Here is a 22,814-nt window from a genome sequence, read left to right as displayed (position 1 = left end):
GTCTATTTGTGCTGTTTTAAACTTTCTAATGTAGGCATTTAATGTTATAAACTTTTCTCTTAGCACCACTTTTGCTGTATCCCAGAGGTTTTGATAAGTTGTTTCACAATTATATCTCAGTTCAAAAAAGTTTTAAATTTCCATCTTGATTTCATTGTGGACCCAAAAATCATTCAAGATCAGATGATGATGATGATGATGATGATGATGATGATGATGATGATTTGAGATGGAGTACAGTGGCATGATATTGGTTCACTGCAACCTCTGCCCACTGGGTTCAAATGATTCTCCTGCCTCAGCCTTCCAAGTACCTGGGAATACAGGCATGTGCTGCAGTGCCAAGCTCATTTTTTCTTTTTGAGATGGGGTCTTGCTGTGTTGCCCAGGCTGGAGTGCAATGGCACAATCTTGGTTCACTGCATCCTCCATGTCCACCTCCCAGGTTCAAGTGATTCTTGTGCTTCAGGCTCCCAAGTAGCTGGGATTACAGATGTGCTCTACCATGCCCAGCTAGTTGTTTTTGTATTTGTAGTAAAGATAGGGTTTCACCATATTGGCCAGGCTGGTCTTGAACTCCTGACCTCAGGTGATCTGCCCATCTGAGGTCTGGGCTTCTCAAAGTGCTGGAATGACAGGCTTGAGGCACTGTGCCCAGTCTTAATTTTTGTATTTTTAGTAGAGACAGGGTTTCAACATGTTGGCCAGGCTGATTTTGAACTTCTGACCTCCAGTGATCTGCCAGTCTTTGCCTCCAAAGTGCTGGGATTTCAGGCATGAACCACCACACCCAGCCTCAAGAGCAGACCCATGTATTTTTATAGTTTTGAGGGTTTCTTTTGGAGGTAATTTCCAGTTTTATTGCACTGTAGTTTGAAGATAAATCTGACTTTCTTAAATTAATATTGAGATGTGTTTTGTGTCCTATCATATGTTCTATCTTGGAGATTGTTCCATGTACTAAATAAAAGAATGTATATTCTGCAGTTGTTGGGTAGAATGTTTTGTAGGTACCTGTTAAGTCTATTTATTCTACAGTGTAGTTTAAGTTCATTGTTTCTTTGTTGACTTCCTGTATTGATGACCTGTCTAGTACTATCAGTGGAGTATTGAAGTCCCCCACTATTATTGTGTTGCTGTCTGTCTCATTTCTTAGGTCTAATAGTAATTGTTGGCTGGGCGCAGTGGCTCACGCCTGTAAAATCCCAGTGCTTTGGGAGGCTGAGGTGGGTGGATCACGAGGTCAAGAGATTGAGACCATCCTAGTCAACATGGTGAAACCCTGTCTCTACTAAAAATACAAAAAATTAGCTGGGCATGGTGGTGCTACTTGGGAGGCTGAGGCAGGAGAATTGCCTGAACCCAGGAGGCGGAGGTTGCAGTGAGCCTAGATTGAGCCATTGCACTCTAGCCTGGGTAACAAGAGCAAAACTCCATCTCAAAAAAAAAAAAAAAAAGTCTGTTTTATCTGATATAAGAATAACTACTCTTGCTGACTTTTGGTTTTGTCTGATATAAGAATAGCTACTCTTGCTCACTTTCCATTTGTATGGAATATCTTTTTCCATCTCTTAACCTTAAGTTTATGTGAGTCCTTATGGTGTTAGGTGAGTCTCTTGAAGATAGCAGATACTTAGTCAGTGAATTTTTATTCCTTCTGCCATTCTGTATCTTTTAAGTAGAATATTGTAAGTGGAATGTTCAACAGTAGTATTAAGATGTTGGATAAGTCCAGGTGCAGTGGCTCATGCCTGTAATCCCAGCATTTTGGGAGGCCTAGGCAGGCAGATCACAAGATCAGGAGATCAAGACCATCCTGGCTAACATAGTGAAACCCCATCTCTACTAAAAATACAAAAAATTAGCCAGGTGTGGTGGTACACACCTGTAGTTCTAGCTACTCGGGAAGCTGAGGCAGGAGAATCACTTGAACTTGGGAGGTGGAGGTCGCAGTGAGTTGAGATTGCACCACTGCACTCCAGCCTGGGTGACAGAGTGAGACTCTGTCTCAAAAAGAGCAATAGCAACAACAAAAAATGATATTAGGTACTGTTCTATTTATCACATTAGTTGTTGCCTTAATACCTTGTTTTAGTGGGGGGTTTTCCCCATTGTGTTATTGTTTTACGGGCCCTGTGAGATTTATGTTGTAAGGAGCTTCTATTTTGATGTATTTTAAGGTTTTGTTTCAAGATTCAGAGCTCCTTTAAACACTTCTTGTAGTGCTGGCTTAGTAGTGGCAACTTCTCTCAGCATTTGTCTGAAAATGACTTGATCTTTCCTTCATTTACGTAGCTTAGTTTTGCTAGATACAAAATTCTTGGCTGACAGTTATTTCGTTTCAAGAGGCTAAAGATGGGACCCCAGTTTCTTCTGGCTGTAGGGTTTCTGCTGAGAAATCTGTCACTAATATGGTAGATTTTCCTTTATAGGTTATCTGATGCTTTTGTCTCATAAGTCTTAAGATTCTGTCCTTCATCTTAATTTTAGATATCCTGATGACTGTGTGCGTAGGGGATGATCTTATTGCAATGAATTTCCCAGGTGTTCTTTCAGCTTCTTGTGTTTGGATGTCTAGATCTCTAGCAAGGTCAGAGAGGCTTTCCTCAATTATTCCCTCAAATAAGTTTTTTAAACTTTTAGATTTCTCTTCCTCAGGAAAATCAATTATTCTTAGATTTGTCCATTTAACATAACCTCAAATTTCTTGGAGGGTTTGTTTATTCTTTAAAATTCTTTTTTCTTTTTCTTTGATTGGGCTGTTTTTTTGTTTTTATTTATTTATTTATTTATTTATTTATTTTGAGACAGAGTCTTGCTCTGTTGCCCAGGCTGAAGTACGATGACACAATCTCAGCTCACTACAACCTCTGCCTCCCGGGTTCAAGTGATTCTCCTGCCTCAGTCTCCCAAGTAGCTGGGACTACAGGCATGCACCACCACCCTGGCCAATTTTTTGTTTCACCATGTTGGTCAGGCTTGTCTTGAACTTCTGACCTTATGATCCACCCACCTTGACCTCCCAAAGTGCTGGAGTTACAGGCATGAGCCACCACACCCAGCCTGATTGGGCGAATTTTAAAGACTTGTCTTTGGCTGGGCATAGTGGCCCATGCCTGTGATCCAGCACTTTGGGAGGCCAAGGTGAATGGATCACTTGAAGTCAGGAGTTCAAGACCAGCCTGGCCAACATGGCAAAACCTTGTCTCTACTAAAAATACAAAAATTATCCAGGTGTGGTGGCATGTGCCTGTAACCTCAGCTACCTGAGAAGCTGAGGCAGGAGAATTGCTTGAACCTGGGTAGCAGAGGTTGCATTGAGCCGAGATATGCCAGTGTACTCCAGCCTGGGCAATAGAGCAAGACTCCATCTCAAAAAAAAAAAAAGACTTGTCTTAAAGCTCTGAAGTTCTTTCTTCTACTTGTTCTAGTCTGTTGAAACTTTCCACTGCATTTTGTATTTCTCTAAGTGTATATTTCATTTCCAGAAGTTATTATTGTTTATTATTCATGTTATCTATTTCTCTAGGCATTTTTTCATCCATACCCTGTATTTTAAAAATTTCTTTAAGTCGTATTCCATGGAATGATCTCTTGATGTGGTGTTCTCCCCCTTTTCCTAGGGATGGGGCTTCCTGAGAGCCAGACTGCACCTCACTGCAGTCAATTGTTATTGCTCTTCTGAGTCTTGCCACCCAGCAGAGCTCCCAGGCTCCAGGCTGGTGCTGGGGGAATGTCTGCAAAGAGTCCTGTGATGTGATCTGTCCTCAGGCCTCCCAGCATGGATACCAGTACCTGCTCTAATAGAGGTGATGGGAAAGTGACACAGACTCTGTGAGAGTCCTTGGTTGTAGATGTTTAGTGCACCGACTTTCTTGAATGCTGGTTATGCTAGTGATGAAGTTGTCATGTAAACAGACTCAGGGCCTCTGGTTAGCCAGGACCTTGCAGGCAGTGGAATTAGGCATTGTCTTCTTCCTGAGATCAGGGTTATTCTGTCATGAGTTGTCGTAATGGCCTGTGTTGATTGGCCTCCAGCCAGGAGGTGGTGCTTTTAAGACATCACCAGCTGTGGTAGTAGCAGGGGGCGCTAAGCTTGCCCTAAGATGACCAGGGTAAATATCTTGGTTTCTCAAGGGATGGGCAGGGCCATAAAGCTTCCAAGAGTTTCTGTGTTTTGCGTTCAGCAACCAGGTGGGTAGGAAAATATAATACCATTAGGTGGGGGCAGTGTTAGGTGGGTCCAGGCTCAGACTCCTTGGGCAAAGCTTGCCACAGCCACAATGGGGGATGGGAGATTGTTCTCAGGCCAGTGGGGTTATGTTATAGAGGGGATCTTGGCCACCTCTGCTGTATCATATAGTTCGCCAGAGAAGTGGGGGATAGCCAGTAGCAAGAGGCCTCACCCAACTCCCATGCAGTTGTCGAGGCTGGCCTCGCTCCTGCAGTGCCTTGCTCAGATTTTGCCCAGGCTATGAGCTACCCTGCTGAAAAAGCAAGCACAGCAATTGAACCTTCCTTGTCTAGCTATTCCTGCTCTGGCTCCTATCTGCAGTGGCTTACAGTCATCTGCACTTTGCTCAAGAAAATTTGCGCACAGTCAAAACCACTACCAATTTCAGTTGGGAGCTTCTTTCACTCTCTGACACCTCCCAATTCCACTGGCTGCCTTCCCAAGGACCCCTGTGAGATAGTCATTGCTGGCTTCCTTGGACTTGAACTGGAGACTGGGAGTGCATGCAAGGCACTTCCTACTTCTACTTCTACTTTTATATTTTGCGTGACTCCATAAATCCCTTTCATCTCTAGGTAAGGTTCAGTTTTTCTCCCGCGATCTGGATTTTCAGATTCCCTAATGGGGACCTGTGTTCGGAGGTAGGTTTTCTTCGCTCTCACAGTTTGAGAACTCACAGTTTTTCACCTGTTTCATGGAATTGGCAGCAGCATACCACTTCTTTCGAAGGATCTGTGAATTCTTTTGGTTTTCCTGTAAATTCCAACAGTCTCTAACACTGTTCTGTCCTTCCACATGGAGCTGCACATTAGCCCCCTCTCCTCTCTGCCCCATAAATTGTATTTTAAAAGTTTGATTTTTCTCTTTATTTCTACAACATAAACTGCTTTCATTTAATTACAAAATGTTCATTATATTATAGCACCATAAAATTTATATTTTCGAGGAAAGTAATCAGCTAGTTTTTCAGAGGAAAATATTTTAGATATATTTCTATATGTCACAAATTTCATAAAAATCTTTTTATTTGGAAACAATTTCAACCTTACAAAAAGTTACAAAGATAAGAAGAATACAAAGAACATCTACACGCCTTTTACCCATACTCAGTATTTTAAAAATTTTACCCCATTTGTTTTCTTATATACACATGTGGTGGCTCATGTGCTTACACACTTGCATCTTTCTTCTCCCGCACTGCACAGACACACACACTTGCACACACACTCTCACACACTCATAGAGGCACATTTAAAAATATAACCCAAAACTCCAGTTCCAAACGATGCCCACAGGTTTCATGCATGCTTTCTTCCATTCCTTATGTATATGTTCTTTCTTCTATAGTGAGAACCCTGGCTCAACATTAACATGTTTACTCAACAATATCAATGTAGTTACTAATTTTCTCAATCCCAGAATGCATCTACAGTAATTTCAAAATTTCTTCACCAATGTCACCACAGTAACAGGCCAACTTTTTAAAAGTTCAGAATCTGCAGTTCTTCCTTCTTACACCTGTTAACGCTACCTTGTCTAAAGTAAGGGCATATAGTTAATATTGAGTTTGTAACTTACTTGGATTAATTTTTTTCCATCTTTTGCTTTGGTCATAGTATTCATTTGAAATAACGTTGGATTCATTTGTTTCAATTTGCTTTCATTTTTCATTTTTCCACTTCCTAGTTTTTTTTGCAACGTCATTTTATTTTTGAATATGTAGGTTAGTATGCTTTTCAAGGTCAAAACTCTGCAAAAGCTAATGCTTAGAGAAGTGTCACTTTCTCTTTATGTCTTCCATCCCATCATTCATGCCTCCACCCCCTTTCTTTGTGGTTTTATGCTAACGATACACAGAATATATGTCTTTTTTATTTATGCAAAAAGTAGCATGCTTCTTTGTACTTTGCTTTTCTCACTTAACACTATCTCCTGGAAATCTCTCCACATTGATTCATAGAGATTCTCCTTATTCCTTTTTGTCAGGTGCATACTATTCCAGTATATGGATGTACCCTAGTTATGTAACCCACCTCCTAAACTTGGACATTTAGGTAGTTTCCAATAATTTGCAAATATAAACAAGGCTGTAATGAATAATCTTGTACATATGTATTATCATGTTGTTGGAGTATCTTCAGAATGAATTCCTAGAAGTGGGATTGCTGGGTCAATGGGTAAATACACATGTAGTTTTGTTGGACAGTGCCACGTACCCCTCCATTCTGCAATCCCTTCAGCAATGTGTGAAAGTACTGTTTCCCCACAGCTGCCTGACTAACAGAACACACTGTCAAGCTTTTGAATTTGTGCCACTACAGCAGATGAGAAATTGTATTTCACTGTAGTTTTAATTTGCATTTCTCATATTATGAGTAAAGTTGAATATCTTTTCATAGGTTTAAGGGCTATTGTTATATCTCTCTTTCTGAAATGTCTATTCATTTCTTCTGCCTATTTTCTAATGGGCTTTTGATCTTTTTATGAAAAAAATTTTTTAGTAAATTTGAGAAATTAGGTCTTCATTGGTGATATATGCTACAAATATTTTCTCACTTCTCACTTTTTTTGACATTTGCCTTTTATTTTTACTGTATGAAGAGTTTTTATTTTTGTGTAGTCAGACTTTAAACCTTTTCCTTTAATGCATCTGGATTTCTATTCATAGTTAGCAAATCTTTCTCTCTACCCAGCTAGTAGAGGAATGTTTTCTTTTAGTACTTGTATAGTTTTATTTTTAACATTTAGATATCTGATTCATTTGAAGTTTATGTATGGTTTGAGAAATTGATCTAATTTTATCTTAGTCCAACTGACTATCAAGTTGTTCCAAGATCATTGATTTAAAAGACTGTTAGTCCCAGTCATTCAGATCTCTTTTTGGACTTTCTATTTCTATTCCATTGATCTGTCTGTTCACGTGCGGTCCCACACTATTTAATTATAGAGGCTTTGTGGTATTTTTAATTCTGTAAGGCTAGCTCAGTGGTGTGCTGGTAAACTGGATTCCCAAAGGAGAGGAGGGGGAAGCCCTGGTCTGTAGCACTTGCCAATTTTTGTGGTGTAAATACCTCCACTTTTTCATTTTTTGTAGAACTTTTGTATCATTGTTTAATATTTGTTTATCTGACCTTTTTTATTATTGTACTTTAAGTTCTGGGGTACGTGTGCAGATCGTGCAGGATTGTTACACAGGTATACACATGCCATTGTGGTTTACTGCCTCCAGCCTCCCGTTGTCAACATTAGATATTTCTCCTATTGTTAACCTTCCCCAGTCTCCTCATTTCCTGCTATCCCTCCCCTAGCCCCTTGCCCCTTACCCCCCAACAAACCCTAGTGTGTGATGTTCCCCTCCTGGTGTCCATGTGTTCTCATTGTTCAACATCCACTTATAAGTGAGAACATGTGGTGTTTGGTTTTCTGTTCTTAGTTTGCTGAGAATGATGGTTTCCAGCTTCATCCATGTCCCTGCAAAGGACATGAACTCATCCTTTTTTATGGTTGCAAGTATTCCATGGTGTATATGTGCCATATTTTCTTTATCTAGTCTATCATTGATGGGCATTTGGCTTGGTTCCAAATCTTTGCTATTCTAAACAGTGCCACAGTGAACATACATGTGCATGTGTCTTTATAATAGAATGATTTATAATTCTTTGGGTATATACCCAGTAATGAAATCACTGGGTCAAATGGTATTTCTATTTCTAGATCCTTGAGGAATTGCCACACTGTCTTCCACAATGGTTGAACTAATTTACACTCACCAACAGTGTAAAAGTGTTCCTGTTTCTCCACATCCTCTCCAGCATCTGTTGTCTCCAGATTTTTAAATGATTGTCATTCTAACTGGCATGAGCTGGCATCTCAGTGTGGTTTTGATTTGTATTTCTCTAATGACCAGTGATGATAAGCATTTTTTCGTATGTTTGTTGACTGCATAAATGTCTTCTTTTGCAAAGTGTCTTTTCATATCCTTCACCCACTTTTGGATGGAGTTATTTTTTTCTTATAAATTTGTTTTAGTTCTTTGTAAATCCTGGATATTAGCCCTTTGTCAGATGGGTAGCTTGTAAAAATTTTTTCCCATTCTATTGACTGCCAGTTCACTTTGATGATTGTTTCTTTTGCTGTGCAGAAGCTCTTTAGTTTAATTAGATCCCATTTGTCTATTTTGGCTTTTATTACCATTGCTTTTGGTCCTTGCCTATGCCTATGTCCTGAATGGTATTGCCTAGGTTTTCTTCTAGGGTTTTTATGGGGTTAGGTCTTATGTTTAAATCTTTAATCCATCTGGAGTTAATTTTTGTATAAGATGTAAAGAAGGGGTCCAGTTTCGGCTTTCTGCACATGGCTAGCCAGTTTTCCCAACACCATTTATTAAACAGGGAATCCTTTCCCCATTGTTTGTTTTTGTCAGGTTTGTCAGAGATCAGATGGTTGTAGATGTATCGCATTACTTCTGAGGCCTCTGTTCTGTTCCATTGGTCTATATCTCTATTTTGGTACCAGTACCATGCTGTTTTGATTACTGTAGCCTTGTAGTATAGTTTGAAGTCAGGTAGCATGATGCTTCCAGCTTTGTTCTTTTTGCTTAGGATTGTCTTGGCTGTGTGGTCTCTTTTTTGGTTCCATATGAAGTTTAAGGTATTTTTTTCTAGTTCATGAAGAAGGCATCTGACCTGTTTTATATTAACATTGGTGTTCTAAAGTCTCCTGTTATTAGTATGTTTTCATTTATTTTTGCATATTCTCTAAATTTTGCTTTATATAGGTGGTTTGCTGTTTTATTTGTTGCATTGATATTCTGAACTGTCACTCTTCATCATGGAATGTGGCTTTTATAACATATCCTTTTCAGATGCATTTAGATGTTTTTCTTTTGCTTGACTCTACTTTGGTATTAGAGTTGCAACTTCTATTTTCTTATTGTTTCTATTTACCTTGTAAATATTTTTATTTTTAGCTTTTTGGGGTAACTACATTTTAAGTATATCTCTTATATGCAGTGTGGATTTGAGTTTTGCTTCATGAGTCATTGTGATTTTTTTTTTTTTTTTTTTTTTTTTTTTTTTTTGAGTCAGAGTTTCACTCTTGTTGCCCAGACTGGAGTGCAATGGTGTAATCTTGGCTCACTGCAACCTCTGCCTCCCAAGTTCTAGTGATTCTCCTGCTTCAGACTACCAGGTAGCTGGGATTAGAGGTGCCCATCACCATACCCAGCTAATTTTTGTATGTTTAGTAGAGACAGGGTTTCGCCTGTTGGGCAGAGTGGTCTTGAACTCCAGACCTCAGGTGATCCACCTGCCTGGGCCTCCCAAAGTACTGGGAATACAGGCATGAGCCACCATGCCCAGCCTAGTTTTTCTATTTTTAATAGAGACAGGGTTTTACCATGTTGGTCAGGCTGGTCTCGAACTCCTGACCTCAGGTGATCCACCTGTATCAGCCTCCCAAGGTGCTGAGATTATAGGCATGAGTCACTGCACCTAGCCATTTTGAAAATCTTTTTTAAAAATAGGTGAGTTAAGAGCTGGGCGCGGTGGCTCAAGCCTGTAATCCCAGCACTTTGGGAGGCTGAGGCGGGTGGATCACGAGGTCAAGAGATCGAGACCATCCTGGTCAAAATGGTGAAACCCCGTCTCTACTAAAGATACAAAAAATTAGCTGGACATGGTGGCACGTGCCTGTAATCCCAGCTACTCAGGAGGCTGAGGCAGGAGAATTGCCTGAACCCAGGAGGCGGAGGTTGCAGTGAGCCGAGATCGCGCCATTGCACTCCAGCCTGGGTAACAAGAGCGAAACTCCGTCTCAAAAAAAAAAAAAAAAAAAAAAAAAAAATAGGTGAGTTAAACTGGGCATGGTTGCTTACTCCTGTAATCCTAGCACTTTGGGAGGCTGAGGCAGACAGATCGCTTGAACCCAGGAGTTAGAGACCAGCCTGGGTAATGGTGAAAACCCATCTCTACAAAAAAAATACACACACAAAAAAATTGGCCAGATGTGGTGGCATGTGCCTGTATTTCCAGCTACTTGGTAGGCTGAGATGAGAGGATCACCTGAGCCTGGAAGGTCGTGGCTGCAGTGAGCCATGATCGTGCCACTGCACTCTAGCCTGGGCAAAAGGGTGAGACCCTGTCTCAAGAATAGAATAGTATAAATAAAATAGATGAGTTAAAATCTTTTACATTATTGACATGACTGTTATGTCACATCAATAGTAATGGTCTCAACCCAGTTATAATTACTGTCTGTACTATGTGATATTTGTTGTATTTCTTCATTCGGTCGGTCTTCTTTGCTTCTTAACCAATTTCTTTTGGCATTTAGGAAGATTTTATTTTATTTTAGTTGTTATCTTTCTATTAATACTTTTAACAGTGCTCTTAATCATCTTTCTTCTTACTTAACCTTTTACTGTCAGTTTCAAATGGTGTCCTTTGACTGCCACTTATTATCTAGACAACAGGTATCACACTGAATTTACTTTCCTCTAACCACTGCTCTCTTCCCCATCCCTCTAGTTTTGCCTTTCCCAAGTTGTCATATAAATAGAATCATGCAGTATGCAGCCTCTAGTTGTTGACTTTACCCAGCACAATATATTATTTCAGATTTATCCAGGTTGTTGCATGTATTAGTAGTTGTCACATATTCCTTTTAACTGCTGAGTGGTATTCCATAATATAGATGTACCACAGGAACTTTTAAAAAATGATTATATCATGGCTGGATGCAGTGGCTCTTGATTGTAATCCCAGCACTTTGGGAGGCTGAGGCAGGTGGATCATTTGAGGCCAGGAGTTTGAGACCAGCCTGGCCAACATGGTAAAACCCCATCTGTACTAAAAATGCAGAAATTAGCTGGGTGTGGTGGCATATACCTGTAATCCCAACTACTCAGGAGGGTGAGGCATGAGATTTGCTTGAACCCGGGAGGCAGAAGAGGCAGCAAGCTGAGATTGCACCATTGAACTCCAGCCTGGGTAACAGAGTGACTCTGTCTCAAAAAAAAAAATAATTAAAACATAAAAAATAAAATGACTATAGTCTTATAAGTAGTTACAAAAATAGTACAGACAGGTCCACATATCCTTACCCCTATTTCTATAATGAAATATCTTGCAAACTGGGATATTGACATTGGCACAATGTGATTAACTAGTCTATAGGCTTTATTCAGATTTCACTAGTTTTTAGATGCACTGTACACAATGTTTGTATGTGTACTTTATTTTTTACACTCCACACACAGCACCAGTATGATAAAGATGCAAAACTGTTCCATCAGCCCCAAAGAATTCGCTCCCTCATTATGCCTATTTATGGTTGTAGGCCCACACTTCTTCATCTCCCTGTCTCCTGAGAAACACTGCTTTCTTCTCCATCTCTATAATTCTGTCACTTTAGGTAACTTTTTGTGATTGACTTTTCTCATTCAGCATAATGCCCATGAGATCCATCTAAGTTGTGGTATCAATAGTTCATCCCTTTTAATTGTTGAATAGTATTCTATAGTATGAATATACCAGTTTTTGAAAACTGAGTGAAAAAAATACATTGTTTTTTGTTTTCCTTCATAGAAACTGAAGAAAACTCTTAGGTTTAGCAAAAGTGATAGACTTATGAGAATACATTTGTTACACATGTTGAAAAAGTTGAACTGAAAATGTTAATCAGCATAATTTGTTCTCTTATAGGAATCTTTGCTACAGAGATTTCTGACACGTGAAATGATTCTTCACATCCCTGAGAAAGGTCAAAGTTACAAACTGATTTTTTTTTGCTACATGATTGCATTTATCTTTTAAATGCTTGGCAATGTTGAATGTATTTATTAACATTGTGTGTCTGAATCTCTGTTCTGATGTGCCATGTTGCAGTGATCTGAGATACTTATAAAAACAAAAATGCATATGGCTCTTTCTATCCGTGCAGTAATAGTGAGTGTAAAATTTGCTTACTTCACTATTGAACACTGTTATGTTCACTATCCGGAGTAAATAAAGAAGCTTATTAAAACAGGGCAAAGTGTTTTTACAAAACTGATTTCCTTTCCTTTCTTGGTATCTCAAATAATTGGTTGGTTAATATTTTTCTTTGTGATTTGTGCTTTCATGGCTGGAAAATTTGTGCCAAAACGGGTACAATTTACTGATACTGGCCTGGGATCTGATATTCCGTTTTGGAACCAACCTTACATAAATTCCATGTCATAATCTGATATTGAAGCAGCAGAAAGTAGGAGTGTTGTCAGGGTTTTAAAATCTATAGTATTGTACCACTCAAAGACTAAGTAACATACATTTTCTACAATTGTGTTTACTACTACTATTTTAGAAAGGTAGGTGATGATATATCTGTCAAGAATGTAAGATTTCTTTTTAAATCTGTATTTTTAATAAGTTTTCCTTAAAGTACTGCAATCAACTTAATTGCCATTTTATTTTATTGTCTGTGGCAGCTGTCTGTAATCTGGAGTAACAAGACAAGTGATGTTTCCTTCCTCCCCCAATTTCCCAAATCTTTGACCTTATCTTTCCATAGGCTTTGATGTAATGTTCATATTAAAGCCTGAATACTACTGTATTTTACTGATATAAGCTATTTGTATTCTTGCCATTTTAATAAAAAAAGGCTTGTCATTAATAGTATTCATATGATGTAGACAGTTTCTCATTTTATGTAGTCACAATTCAATATGACTATAGTGATATAGGAAAGTGCTCTGATTTGGGTTTTGTTTAATCACTAGCACACTGATATTTGCTATAATTTCATGCTATATATTCACTTTAGTTTGATTCTTTAAAGCCTTCAGGTTCATGCATCTGGTTTAAGACATTAAGGATTGGTTAAAAATTAATAATTTAAAGTAAAATACTCTTTTATAAGTATTTTAAAGAATAATATGCAAAAAATTGTCCTTGCTATATAAGATGTTGATGAACATAAAAAATTTATCTTTGTTAGATGACTCAATGACCTTATTAGCACGAGGTCATCACGTTAACTTTATTCACCTACAAGAGCTGACAAAGAGCTGAGTGTTACTGTCATATGCACTTAACACTTGCTATATGTGGAGGGCAGTATGTGAGAAGGGAGCATGAGAGAAGCAAGAATGAAGTATGTAATACAATATTTCCATGTTTGACTAAAAGTATGCTATACTTGCCTTGTACCATTAATTACAGAACATTTAAAGGGACAATTATATGGTAAGTATAACAGAACCATCATTACCTAAAGGAAGGAGAAAACATCTGCATTCTATGTTAAAATTTCAAAGAAAATATTTTTGTTTTGGTAATATTCAAGAACATTTGTTGTATTAAATGAGATTCGAATTGCTTGATATAAATATTTAATAGCCCGTTGCTATGGTAGAGATTGCCTAATGTAAACACGATATATGAAACTATACCAAACGTATTCTTCCTTGGATGACAAGGAAGTCTCCTGAGAAACAGTTCTCAGGTTTCAAATATCATGTTTAATATAAAACACCTACTCCTGCTAAAGTAAGGGTGTTTGTGAAAAAAGAATTGTTAACCCTCTGAGTAATTTAAATCTAAAATTTGTTGTATATAAATCCTATTTTGAAATTCCAAGCACACCAGAACTCCGTCTTTTCTTTGGTTTACCTGAGACGTCACACAACTTTCTGTTGCAAGTAGGAGAAGGGAATTGACGTGAGGATCCATTCTGAAGTTCATAAACTAGAGTTTCAAAAGAAGCAGGTGTTAGCTTTTTGATCTTTAGTATATTGCTGTTTGAGTTCCTCTCCCCTATTACAGTTTAGCAACCAGTGGGCATAATGAATTAATTAAATATGTTCTGATAATAATATCAGCTACTAAACTTAGATTGGAATCAACTGAAAGTGTTAATGATATAAAGAAAATTTCCAGCTGACACTCTACAAATACTGGCTACAGTGATTATAAGTGATTCACCCTGGAACAGTAGAAGAAGGAAAAAGGAATATGAGTGGAAGCTACTGAATTTGAAGTCAATTATGATTCCTAAACAATTATTTCTTCAAAAATTATTTGAAATGATGAATTCAGGTACTTGAAATATATTAATATTTTACAATAACACTATCATAAGAATCTGCTACTTTTCTCTTTCCTGTCTTCCTATTTTCTTATAAATCTTTAATGGAGTCTCCTTAGCTCCCTAAAGGCTATGCTCAAAGTTGCGTTTCTCGTGTAATAAGTATGAGTTTGTGACCCAATTCTGAAGACTAACAAATTGTTCTTCTGAGTTTTGTGAACCTAATTTAAATATATGATTATTATACTACTCTATCAAATTATTTTATACTGGTCCCTTTCAAATGCATTTCAGTGTTCTTTTTAATTATTTTTTTGAGACAAGGTCTCACTATGTCACCCAGGCTGGAGTGCAGTGGTGCGATCATGGCTCCCTGTAGCCTTGACCTCCCGGGCTCAAGCTGTCTTCCCTCCTCAGCCTCCTCAGTAGCTGGGACCATAGTTGCATGCCATTAAGCTCAGCTAATTTTTTAAAATTTTTGTACAGATGGGGTCTTGCTATGTCGCCCAGGCTGGTCTCAAACTCCTAGGTTCAAGCAATCCTACCTCAGCTTCCCAAAGTGCTGGGATTACAGGTGTGAGCCACTGTGCCCAGCTGTTTTGTTTTGTTTGTTTTGTTTTGTTTTCCTGGTAGAGTTTGTGCATTTTTGTTATGCTGCTTGCTTTGATTCCCTAGGATCATAGGGTGGCTTCTCTAACACACTTATCTATTTTCTGGTTTTGTAGTATTACTTTGGTTTTACGCATTACTATAAATGGTCTTTTCTAGTCTGTTTCTGAAGTGAATTATGTACCTTTGTGTGCTAGCTATGGTGGTAACTTCAGAAACGAGTGAATCTTGGTTTGCTCTTTTGTAAAGCATGCAGCCTTATAAAATAAAATCTCTCACAGTAGAAAGGCCAATGATTTTAAGCAAAATTCTTACATATTAGTATTATCTCTTTACTGTGCTCGTCTGTATTTCTTGGCTCAGTACCACAGCGTTTGTTGAGTAAGGGAGGTTTATCCAGATTGATACTTGTAAGCACAGCATGTGAAATATTTTTTCCTGAAATGATATCATCGTTAAAATGATATAATGCTGAAACTCAGACATGCTGAGAGGAAAGTCAGACTGTAATGTGCTGCTTTAATATGGATTGACATTTTCTTCATAGCCCTACCTTTTTAATAGTCTACTCATCATTTCCTTGAGTGAATTTTCTTATGGCACAATGGTTTGGTCTATTATTACCGAATCTATATGTACTCTTCTGTATAAATTAAATAACTAAATAAATTATACCATGAAATTAATGTGCCCCTCTCAAATCAGTACATGCTCTCTCTAGATTGAAAGCATTTTGTTAACATTTTCAGATATAACCCAGGGATTTTGAGGCCAACTGAGAAGAAAGGGGGCACTGGGTCCCAGCTGCAGCCCAGAGTCCTTTGCATTTGCAAAACTGGAGAGTACAGAGGCTGGTTAGGGGAACCTGAGGAGAGATTCCCCATGCACATAAGATAAGGAGTTTTTGGAGGACTAAGATGACTCATAATTATAGCTAACAGCAGAAATACATATATACTTATATATACACACAATGTGTCTTTGTGTGTGCATATATACACACATCTATATACAAAAATGTGATTCTTTTTCGCTTTCAATAAAGATACAATATTTAAACTTACTTTTGCCTAGATAGCTCATCCTCGAGTAAGTAACAGAGGTTAACATTCAAAGGGAAAAATGACCTAGACATTCCAATAGATGACAAGTTAATAAAAGCCAGTACAAATGTGACTTTTTAAAAATTAATGCCAAAAAATTAACACTATGGCTTGTTAAAGTAGAAGTAAAATGCTCATTTTAAGAATAGTTATAACTATGCTGTGATCATTTAATTTCTCTGAAGACAATGAGGTCAAGCTACAATTACGCCAATTTCGTTGATATTTTGTAAGAACCAACTTATGATTTTGTTGCTTTTCTCTATGGTTGTTCTATTCTCTATTTCATTTATTTCCATTGTGATCTTTATTAATTCCTTCATTCTGCTCGCTTTGGATTTAATTTTCTCTTCCCTTTTACAGTTTCTTAAAATGAAATGTTATGGTATTTATTTAAGTTTTTTTTTTACTTAAATCTAAATGCCTGTAGCTGTAAATTTTCCTCTACTAAATAAATTTTTTAAATTCCCTTTATTGCTTTAGCTGCATACCACAAATTTTAATATATGGTGTTTTCTCTTACATTTATCTCTAGACATTTTCTAATTTCCCTTGTGATTTCTTCTTTCCCCTATTGATTATTCAGGAGTAATCACTAAATAATCATATTTAATTTTCACATAGTTTTGAATTTCCTAAATTTCCTTCTGTTACTAATCTCTAATTTATTTTCATTGTGGGTAGAGAACATACTTTATACGATTTAAACCTTTAAAAAATCTGGGGTCAGGGGATTAGGGAGGGATAACAATAGGAGAAATACCTAATGTAGATGAGGGGGGATGGATGCAGCAAACCACCATGGCATGTGTATACCTATGTAACAATCCTGCACGATCTGCACATGTACCCCAGAACTTAAAATATAATAAAAAAGAAAACTACCTAACTAAATAATTTATTGAGGTTTGTGTCATGGCCCAACACTTTGCCTATCCTGAATGATCTTCCGTGTGCACTTGAAAACACTGTGTATTAAACTGTTTTTGTGTGGAGTGTTCTACAGATGTCAGTTGTCTTCTTGATTTATAATGTTGTTCAGATTTTGTGTTTCCTTGTCTATCTTCTGCCACTTGTTCTATCCACTATTGAAAGTGGAATATTGAAGTCTCCAACTATTATTATTGAATTGTGTATTTCTCACTCCACATCCATCAGTTTTTGCCTTATATATTTTAGGGCTTCATTGTTAGGTGGGTGTGTATATGTTTATAATTCTTCTATAATTATAAATTTTCTCTCTTTGCCTCTGGCAGTATTTTTTGTTTTAATGTCTGTGTTGTCTGATATTTTACAGTGATTCAAGTTCTGTTGTGGTTGCTGTTTGCATAATATATTATTTCAGTCTTTTTGCCTTCAATCTCAACATATATATATATATATATATATATATATATATATATATATACACACACACACACACACACACACACACACAATGTTACCTATATATATTTTATATATATATATATATATATTTTTTTTTTTTTTTTTGAGGCAGAGTTTTGCTCTTGTTGCCCAGGTGGCACGATCTTGGCTCACTGCAGCCTCCGCCTCCTGGGTTCAAGCCATTCTCCTGCCTCAGCCTCCAGAGCAGCTGGGATTACAGGTGCCTGCCACCACACCTGACTAATTTTTTGTATTTTTAGTAGAGATGGGATTTTTGCCATGTTGGCCAGGCTGGTCTCAAACTCCTGGCTGCAGGTAGTCCACCCGCCTCGGCCAATCTATTATATTTTTAAATCTAAAGTGTATTCAGTAGATAGCGTGTAGATGGATCATTTCAACACACTCAGTCTGTCTCTGCCTTTTGATTAAATTGTTTGATTTATGTTCACACTTAATATTATTATTGACATTGTTAGATTTACCTCTGCTATTTTCTATATATCTCATGTTTTGTTTTCCCTGTGTTCCTCCTTTTTTGTTGTTTATTTATTTATTTTTTGCATTAAGTGAATACTTTCTAGTTAACATGTTAATTCACCTAATTTTTATGTGATATTTTATAAGTTATTTCATTAGTGGTTGCTCTAGGGCTTACAGTATACATTTTAATTTATTAGACTGTACTTCATGTTTTCACTAAATTCTAATGACTTACAGCAGTGCTACCCCATATAACTCTTTGCCCTTCCCTGTGTATACGTATGTGTGTATATGTAGTATTTATATGTTAAAAACTCAGCAATACACAGTTATAATCCTTACTTCTTATAATTTTGTGTCTTTTAAATAAGCTAAAGGGAAAAAAAAGCACAAGTCTTATAGAGGGTTTTTAAAAATTAACCTATTTATTTTTTAATTTTGGTTCTCCTTATTTTTCCTTTTGACTTCAAATTGCCAACTAGTGTTATTTCCTTATTCCAATAAAGTTCTGTTCCCACACACCTCCTTTGTGATATTACAGTAGTCCCTCAATATCTGCAATTTTGCTCTCTGTGGTTTTGGTTACCCATGGTCAAACATGGTCCAAAAATATTAAATTGAAAATTCCAGAAATAAACAATTCATAAGCTTTAAGTTGCATGCCATTCTCAACAGTGTAATGAAAACTCACATCATCCCTTTGTCTAGCATATCCATGTTGTATAGGCAGCACACCCATTAGTCACTTAGTAGCCATCTTGGTTATCACATCAAAAAAAACATGATATATGGTTTGGTGCTATGTCTGATTTCAGGCATCCACTGGTAGTCTTGGAATGTATCCCCTCCCTCCTGATATTGGGGGACTACTGTTTTTTCAAATATATTTTATTTCTGTATGTTACAAACCCAATAACGCAATTATATACATATTGTTTTATGTAATTGCTTTATAACTCAGTTCAGAGAATGAAGAACTCTACAGTTACACTGTCTTTTGTAATTAAGTACTTACAGAGTTCCTTTTACTGGAACTTTCTGTTTTTCTGTGTGGATTTAAAGTACTGTCTGGCATCATATTTTTTTCAGAGTAAAGAACTTCCTACAGTATCTCTTTTAAAGCTGGTTTGCCACCAACAAATTTCTCTTCATTTTAGGGTAGCTGAAATGTATTTATTTCTCTTTCATTTTTGAGAGATAGTTTTGCTGGATATGGGAATCTGGTTTGTCAGGATTTTTTTTTTTTTTTTCAGCATTTTGAATTTTTCATTTCACGGCCTTCTGGCCTCCATTACTTCTGATAAGAAATAAGCTGTTAGTCTTTTGGGACTTCCTATAATGGCCTGGAAGTCAACTGTTAATCTCATCAGAGTAATTTTTCTTTTGCTGCTTTCAAGTTTTTCTTTTTATATTTAGCTTGAATATTCTATGTTGTGTCTGGGTGTGTATCCATGTCTGTTTATCTTACTTGCAGTTAGTTGACATTATTGGGTATGTAGATTGATGTTTTCCGTCAGATTTTCGACTTTTCAGCTATTATTTCTTCAAATATATTTTCGGCTGCTTCTTTCTCTCCTATACTTTCCTGGCGTACCCTTACACATATGTTTCTGAGAATAATGGTGTCCCACGTTTCTCTGAGGTTCTGCTCACTTTTCTTCATTCTTCATTCACCCTGCTCTTCAGATTGTGTATGCTGTTGATCTGTCTTTATGTTTGCTGATTGTTTCTTCCGCCAGCTCAAATCTACCATTGAGTCTCTCTAGCAGTTTTTCTTTGTAGTCACCAGAATTTTCAGTTAGTTCTTTTTTTTAAAAAAAAGGAACAACTTCTACCTATTGTTGATATTCTTTATTTTATAAGACATCATCATCATTTCTTATGTAAATTCTTTAAACATGATTTCATTTAGTTATTTGAACATATTTTGCTGCTTTGAAGTCTTTGTCTTCTAAGTACAACATCTAGGAACCCTAAAAAGCTATCTTATTTTCTGCTCTCCCCCACCCCCCATGAAATAGTCAAGCTCCTCATCCTTTCATTTGGGAAGTCCTGCCCCAATTATTTTTTTAATTGGTTCTTAATAGTCACCACTTTTTTTTTTTTTTTTTTTTTTTTTTTTTGAGTTGACATCTTGCTTTGTAGTCCAGGCTGGAGTCCGGTGGTGCAGTGGCGTGATCTTGGCTCACTGCAACCTCTGCCTTCTGGGTCCTGATTCAAGCAGTTCTCCTACCTCAGCCTCCCGAGTAGCTGGGACTACAGGCACAAACCACCATGCCCAGCTAATAATGACTACTTTGCAGGATTTTGATTTAACAAACTCTCGGAGTATATCAAAATAGATTTTTAAAGTTTTTGCTACAACTACTGATGAAAAGTATGTGGGGGGGGGGTTGTTTGTTTGTTGCAGTTTTTTTTTAATGGTAGCAAGATGGCAGAATAGAAGATACCTGGCATCATTAACCTCACAAAAATACAATTAGACACTATTCAAAGATAAGAATGCTGCTGTGATTTCACCAGAACTTAGGGGAGAAGTAGAGAAACCCCCTAGGCCTACAAAATCTAGAGAAACCATGATCAGCAAGAGAAACAGTCATTTCAGACTTTGCCACACCCTCCCCCAAACTGGCATAATGCCACTCACAGAGAATTTCCCTAGACTCGCAGTTTCTGAAATAAGAGGACGAAATTGAAGGTGAACATTCACTCTCCCCATCAGTCTGGGAATCTTCAAAGGAAACTCATTCTGGTCTTATTCCAAAGGAACCATTGGAAGGGTCAGAAGGGCTGAACCACCTGGGGTGAGTTAGGAACACAGAGCGGGGCACTCACTGCAGTGACTGGGGCATTGCTCTTGGTGGCTACTATGTGCCACATTGAAGAAACTCACTGATGCCATAGAACTCCAGGGGGTATAATCTGTGGGAAGTCTTGAATAGCTGGCCAGGTTTTTCCACAAAGCTCAGATGCTAATGTGAGTTTCTCGTTGACCTAGAAACAACTAAAAGGTGAGGATTAAGTTCTCTTGCCCATTTAAGTCTTTCCCCAGACTGTGAAACAGTGGCAGAGCAGCAGTATAGTTCCTGGATAATGTTTAACTTCTGGCATTCACTATAAGTCTTCCTCAGACCATGAAACAATGGCAGGGCAATGAGTTACTTCTAGGCCAGTGTTTTAGTTCTGGTGCTCATTATAAGTCCTCCCCAGAAAGTGAAGAAACAACAGGCCACTACTTAAGTTCTGATACTAAGTAGGAAAGATCCGGCACCACCAAAGAACACCTGCAAAGGCTGGAAGAGGTGGATATCTTCTCTAATGTGCAGGCATCAGTGTAAAGAAACAAAGATTTTGAAAACTCAGGGAAATACGACACGACCAAAAGAAACCAACAAAGCTCCAATGGGCCCAGAAGATCTGAAGATCTATGACATGTCAGAGAATTCAGAATAATCTCCTTAAAGAAGTTAAGGGAATCACAAGAAAATATGAGGAGAAAACTAAATGAAATTTGCAAAACAATCCAGGAACAAAATGAGAAATTTGACAATGAAATAGAAATAATTTAAAAATCAAATAGAAATCCTAGAAATAAAGAATGCAATAATTGAAAAACTCAGTAGAAGTCTTCAACAGGAGACTTGATCAAATAGAGAAAAGAATTAGTGAGCTTTATTACCCAATCAGAGAAGCAAAAATAAAAATAATAAAGAACAAGGCCTACAAGAATTATGATGCACTTCCAAGCAAACTAATGTCCACCATTCAGTAGGAATTTCTGAAGGAGATGAGAGAGAAAAATGCCTAGAAAGCATATATAAGGAAATGATGGATGAATGTTTCATAAACCTGGAGAAAGATGACACTAGTTAGGTACAGGAAGCTCAGAGATCAACAAAATGCAACCCAAAGAGGAAATCCCCAATCATATTATAATCAAATTAGCAAAAAATAAAAAACAAATAACCAGCAAGAGAAAAGAAACATATCACATTCAATGGAGCCCTAATACAGCTTTCAGCAGATTTCTCAGTGGGAACCCTCCAGGCCAGGAGAAAATGGGATGCTATATTAAAAGTGCTGAAGGAAAAAAGGACTGCTGGCCAAGACTACTGTACCCAGTAAAGCAATCCTTTAAACATGAAGGAGAGATAAAGACTCTGCTGCTGAAGGAATTCATAAACATCAGCCCTTTATTAAAGGAATTGCTAAAAGGATTTCTTAAATCTGAAAAAGAAAAAAGAAGGCTAACATGTTGGGTCCAGCCCTACAGGGTCCTTTGAGCCCCTCTCTGCTGGTGTGGAGATGAGAAACTGGAAATAAAAGCCACAAGACCCAGAGATAGAGAAAAGGGAGTTTGGGCCCAGGGTTCCACTGCCAACGAAAGCAAGGAGTCCAGCAGTGGCCCTGAGTGCCTGGATGCTCTGACTTTTATTGAGTACAAAGCTAAGGACAGGGTAGATAGGGCATGGTGCAAAGCTAGGGGCAGGGTCAGTAGGGCATGGCATTGGTGGTCAGTGATATAGGGTCAAGTACATCACGTGTCATATAGGTAGGGGCCCAAGGCTTTCTAGTAGCTGAGATGAGGTAAGGAGTGTAACACATCAGCACTTTTCCATAGTTGTCAAGAAAGAACAAAGACATTAAGATTTATATTACTTTTACTGATTCTCTCTTTTAAGAAAAAAGGAACCAGGTGCAGAAGTGGAACATGAAAGTGGACATGGAACATGACCACTGAAGCACAGCATCACATAGAGACAATTAAGCCCCTAGATGTCTGCGGGCCTACCTGACAGCCATCAGGCCTACCACAAGAGCTTGGACGAGTGGAGTTTTCTCCTAACTTCTCCAAGAAAGGATACTTCTCGGCCATCTTGGATGTCTCCTTCCCTAACTGGCTAAACAGCAGGTGCTTTCCCAGTACTGGCACT

The 22,814-nt window shown here is 37.7% G+C and overlaps 1 protein-coding gene across 8 annotated transcripts in view; it reads left to right on the top strand.

The window, feature by feature from the left end:
• Nucleotides 1–12,892, top strand: part of TSGA10 (testis specific 10) — a 140,719-nt gene extending 127,827 nt beyond the window's left edge. For 6 of the 8 annotated variants that reach the window (XM_074403997.1, XM_074403968.1, XM_074403972.1 and 3 more), the window contains one exon: nucleotides 11,938–12,036. In XM_074403997.1, coding sequence (XP_074260098.1) covers nucleotides 11,938–11,962 — 25 coding nt within the window. In that variant the 3' untranslated portion in view covers nucleotides 11,963–12,036. Of the gene's footprint in view, nucleotides 1–11,937 lie in introns of all 8 variants that reach the window. The other 2 variants (XM_074403994.1, XM_074403983.1) reach the window with 2 other exon arrangements.
• Nucleotides 12,893–22,814: the final 9,922 nt, after the last annotated feature.

Source organism: Saimiri boliviensis, chromosome 1 (genome assembly GCF_048565385.1).
Source record: "Saimiri boliviensis isolate mSaiBol1 chromosome 1, mSaiBol1.pri, whole genome shotgun sequence".
NCBI classification, from domain to species: domain Eukaryota; kingdom Metazoa; phylum Chordata; class Mammalia; order Primates; family Cebidae; genus Saimiri; species Saimiri boliviensis.
The sequence above is the reverse complement of the archived record's forward strand: the minus strand, read 5'-3'. Positions and strand labels throughout refer to the sequence as shown.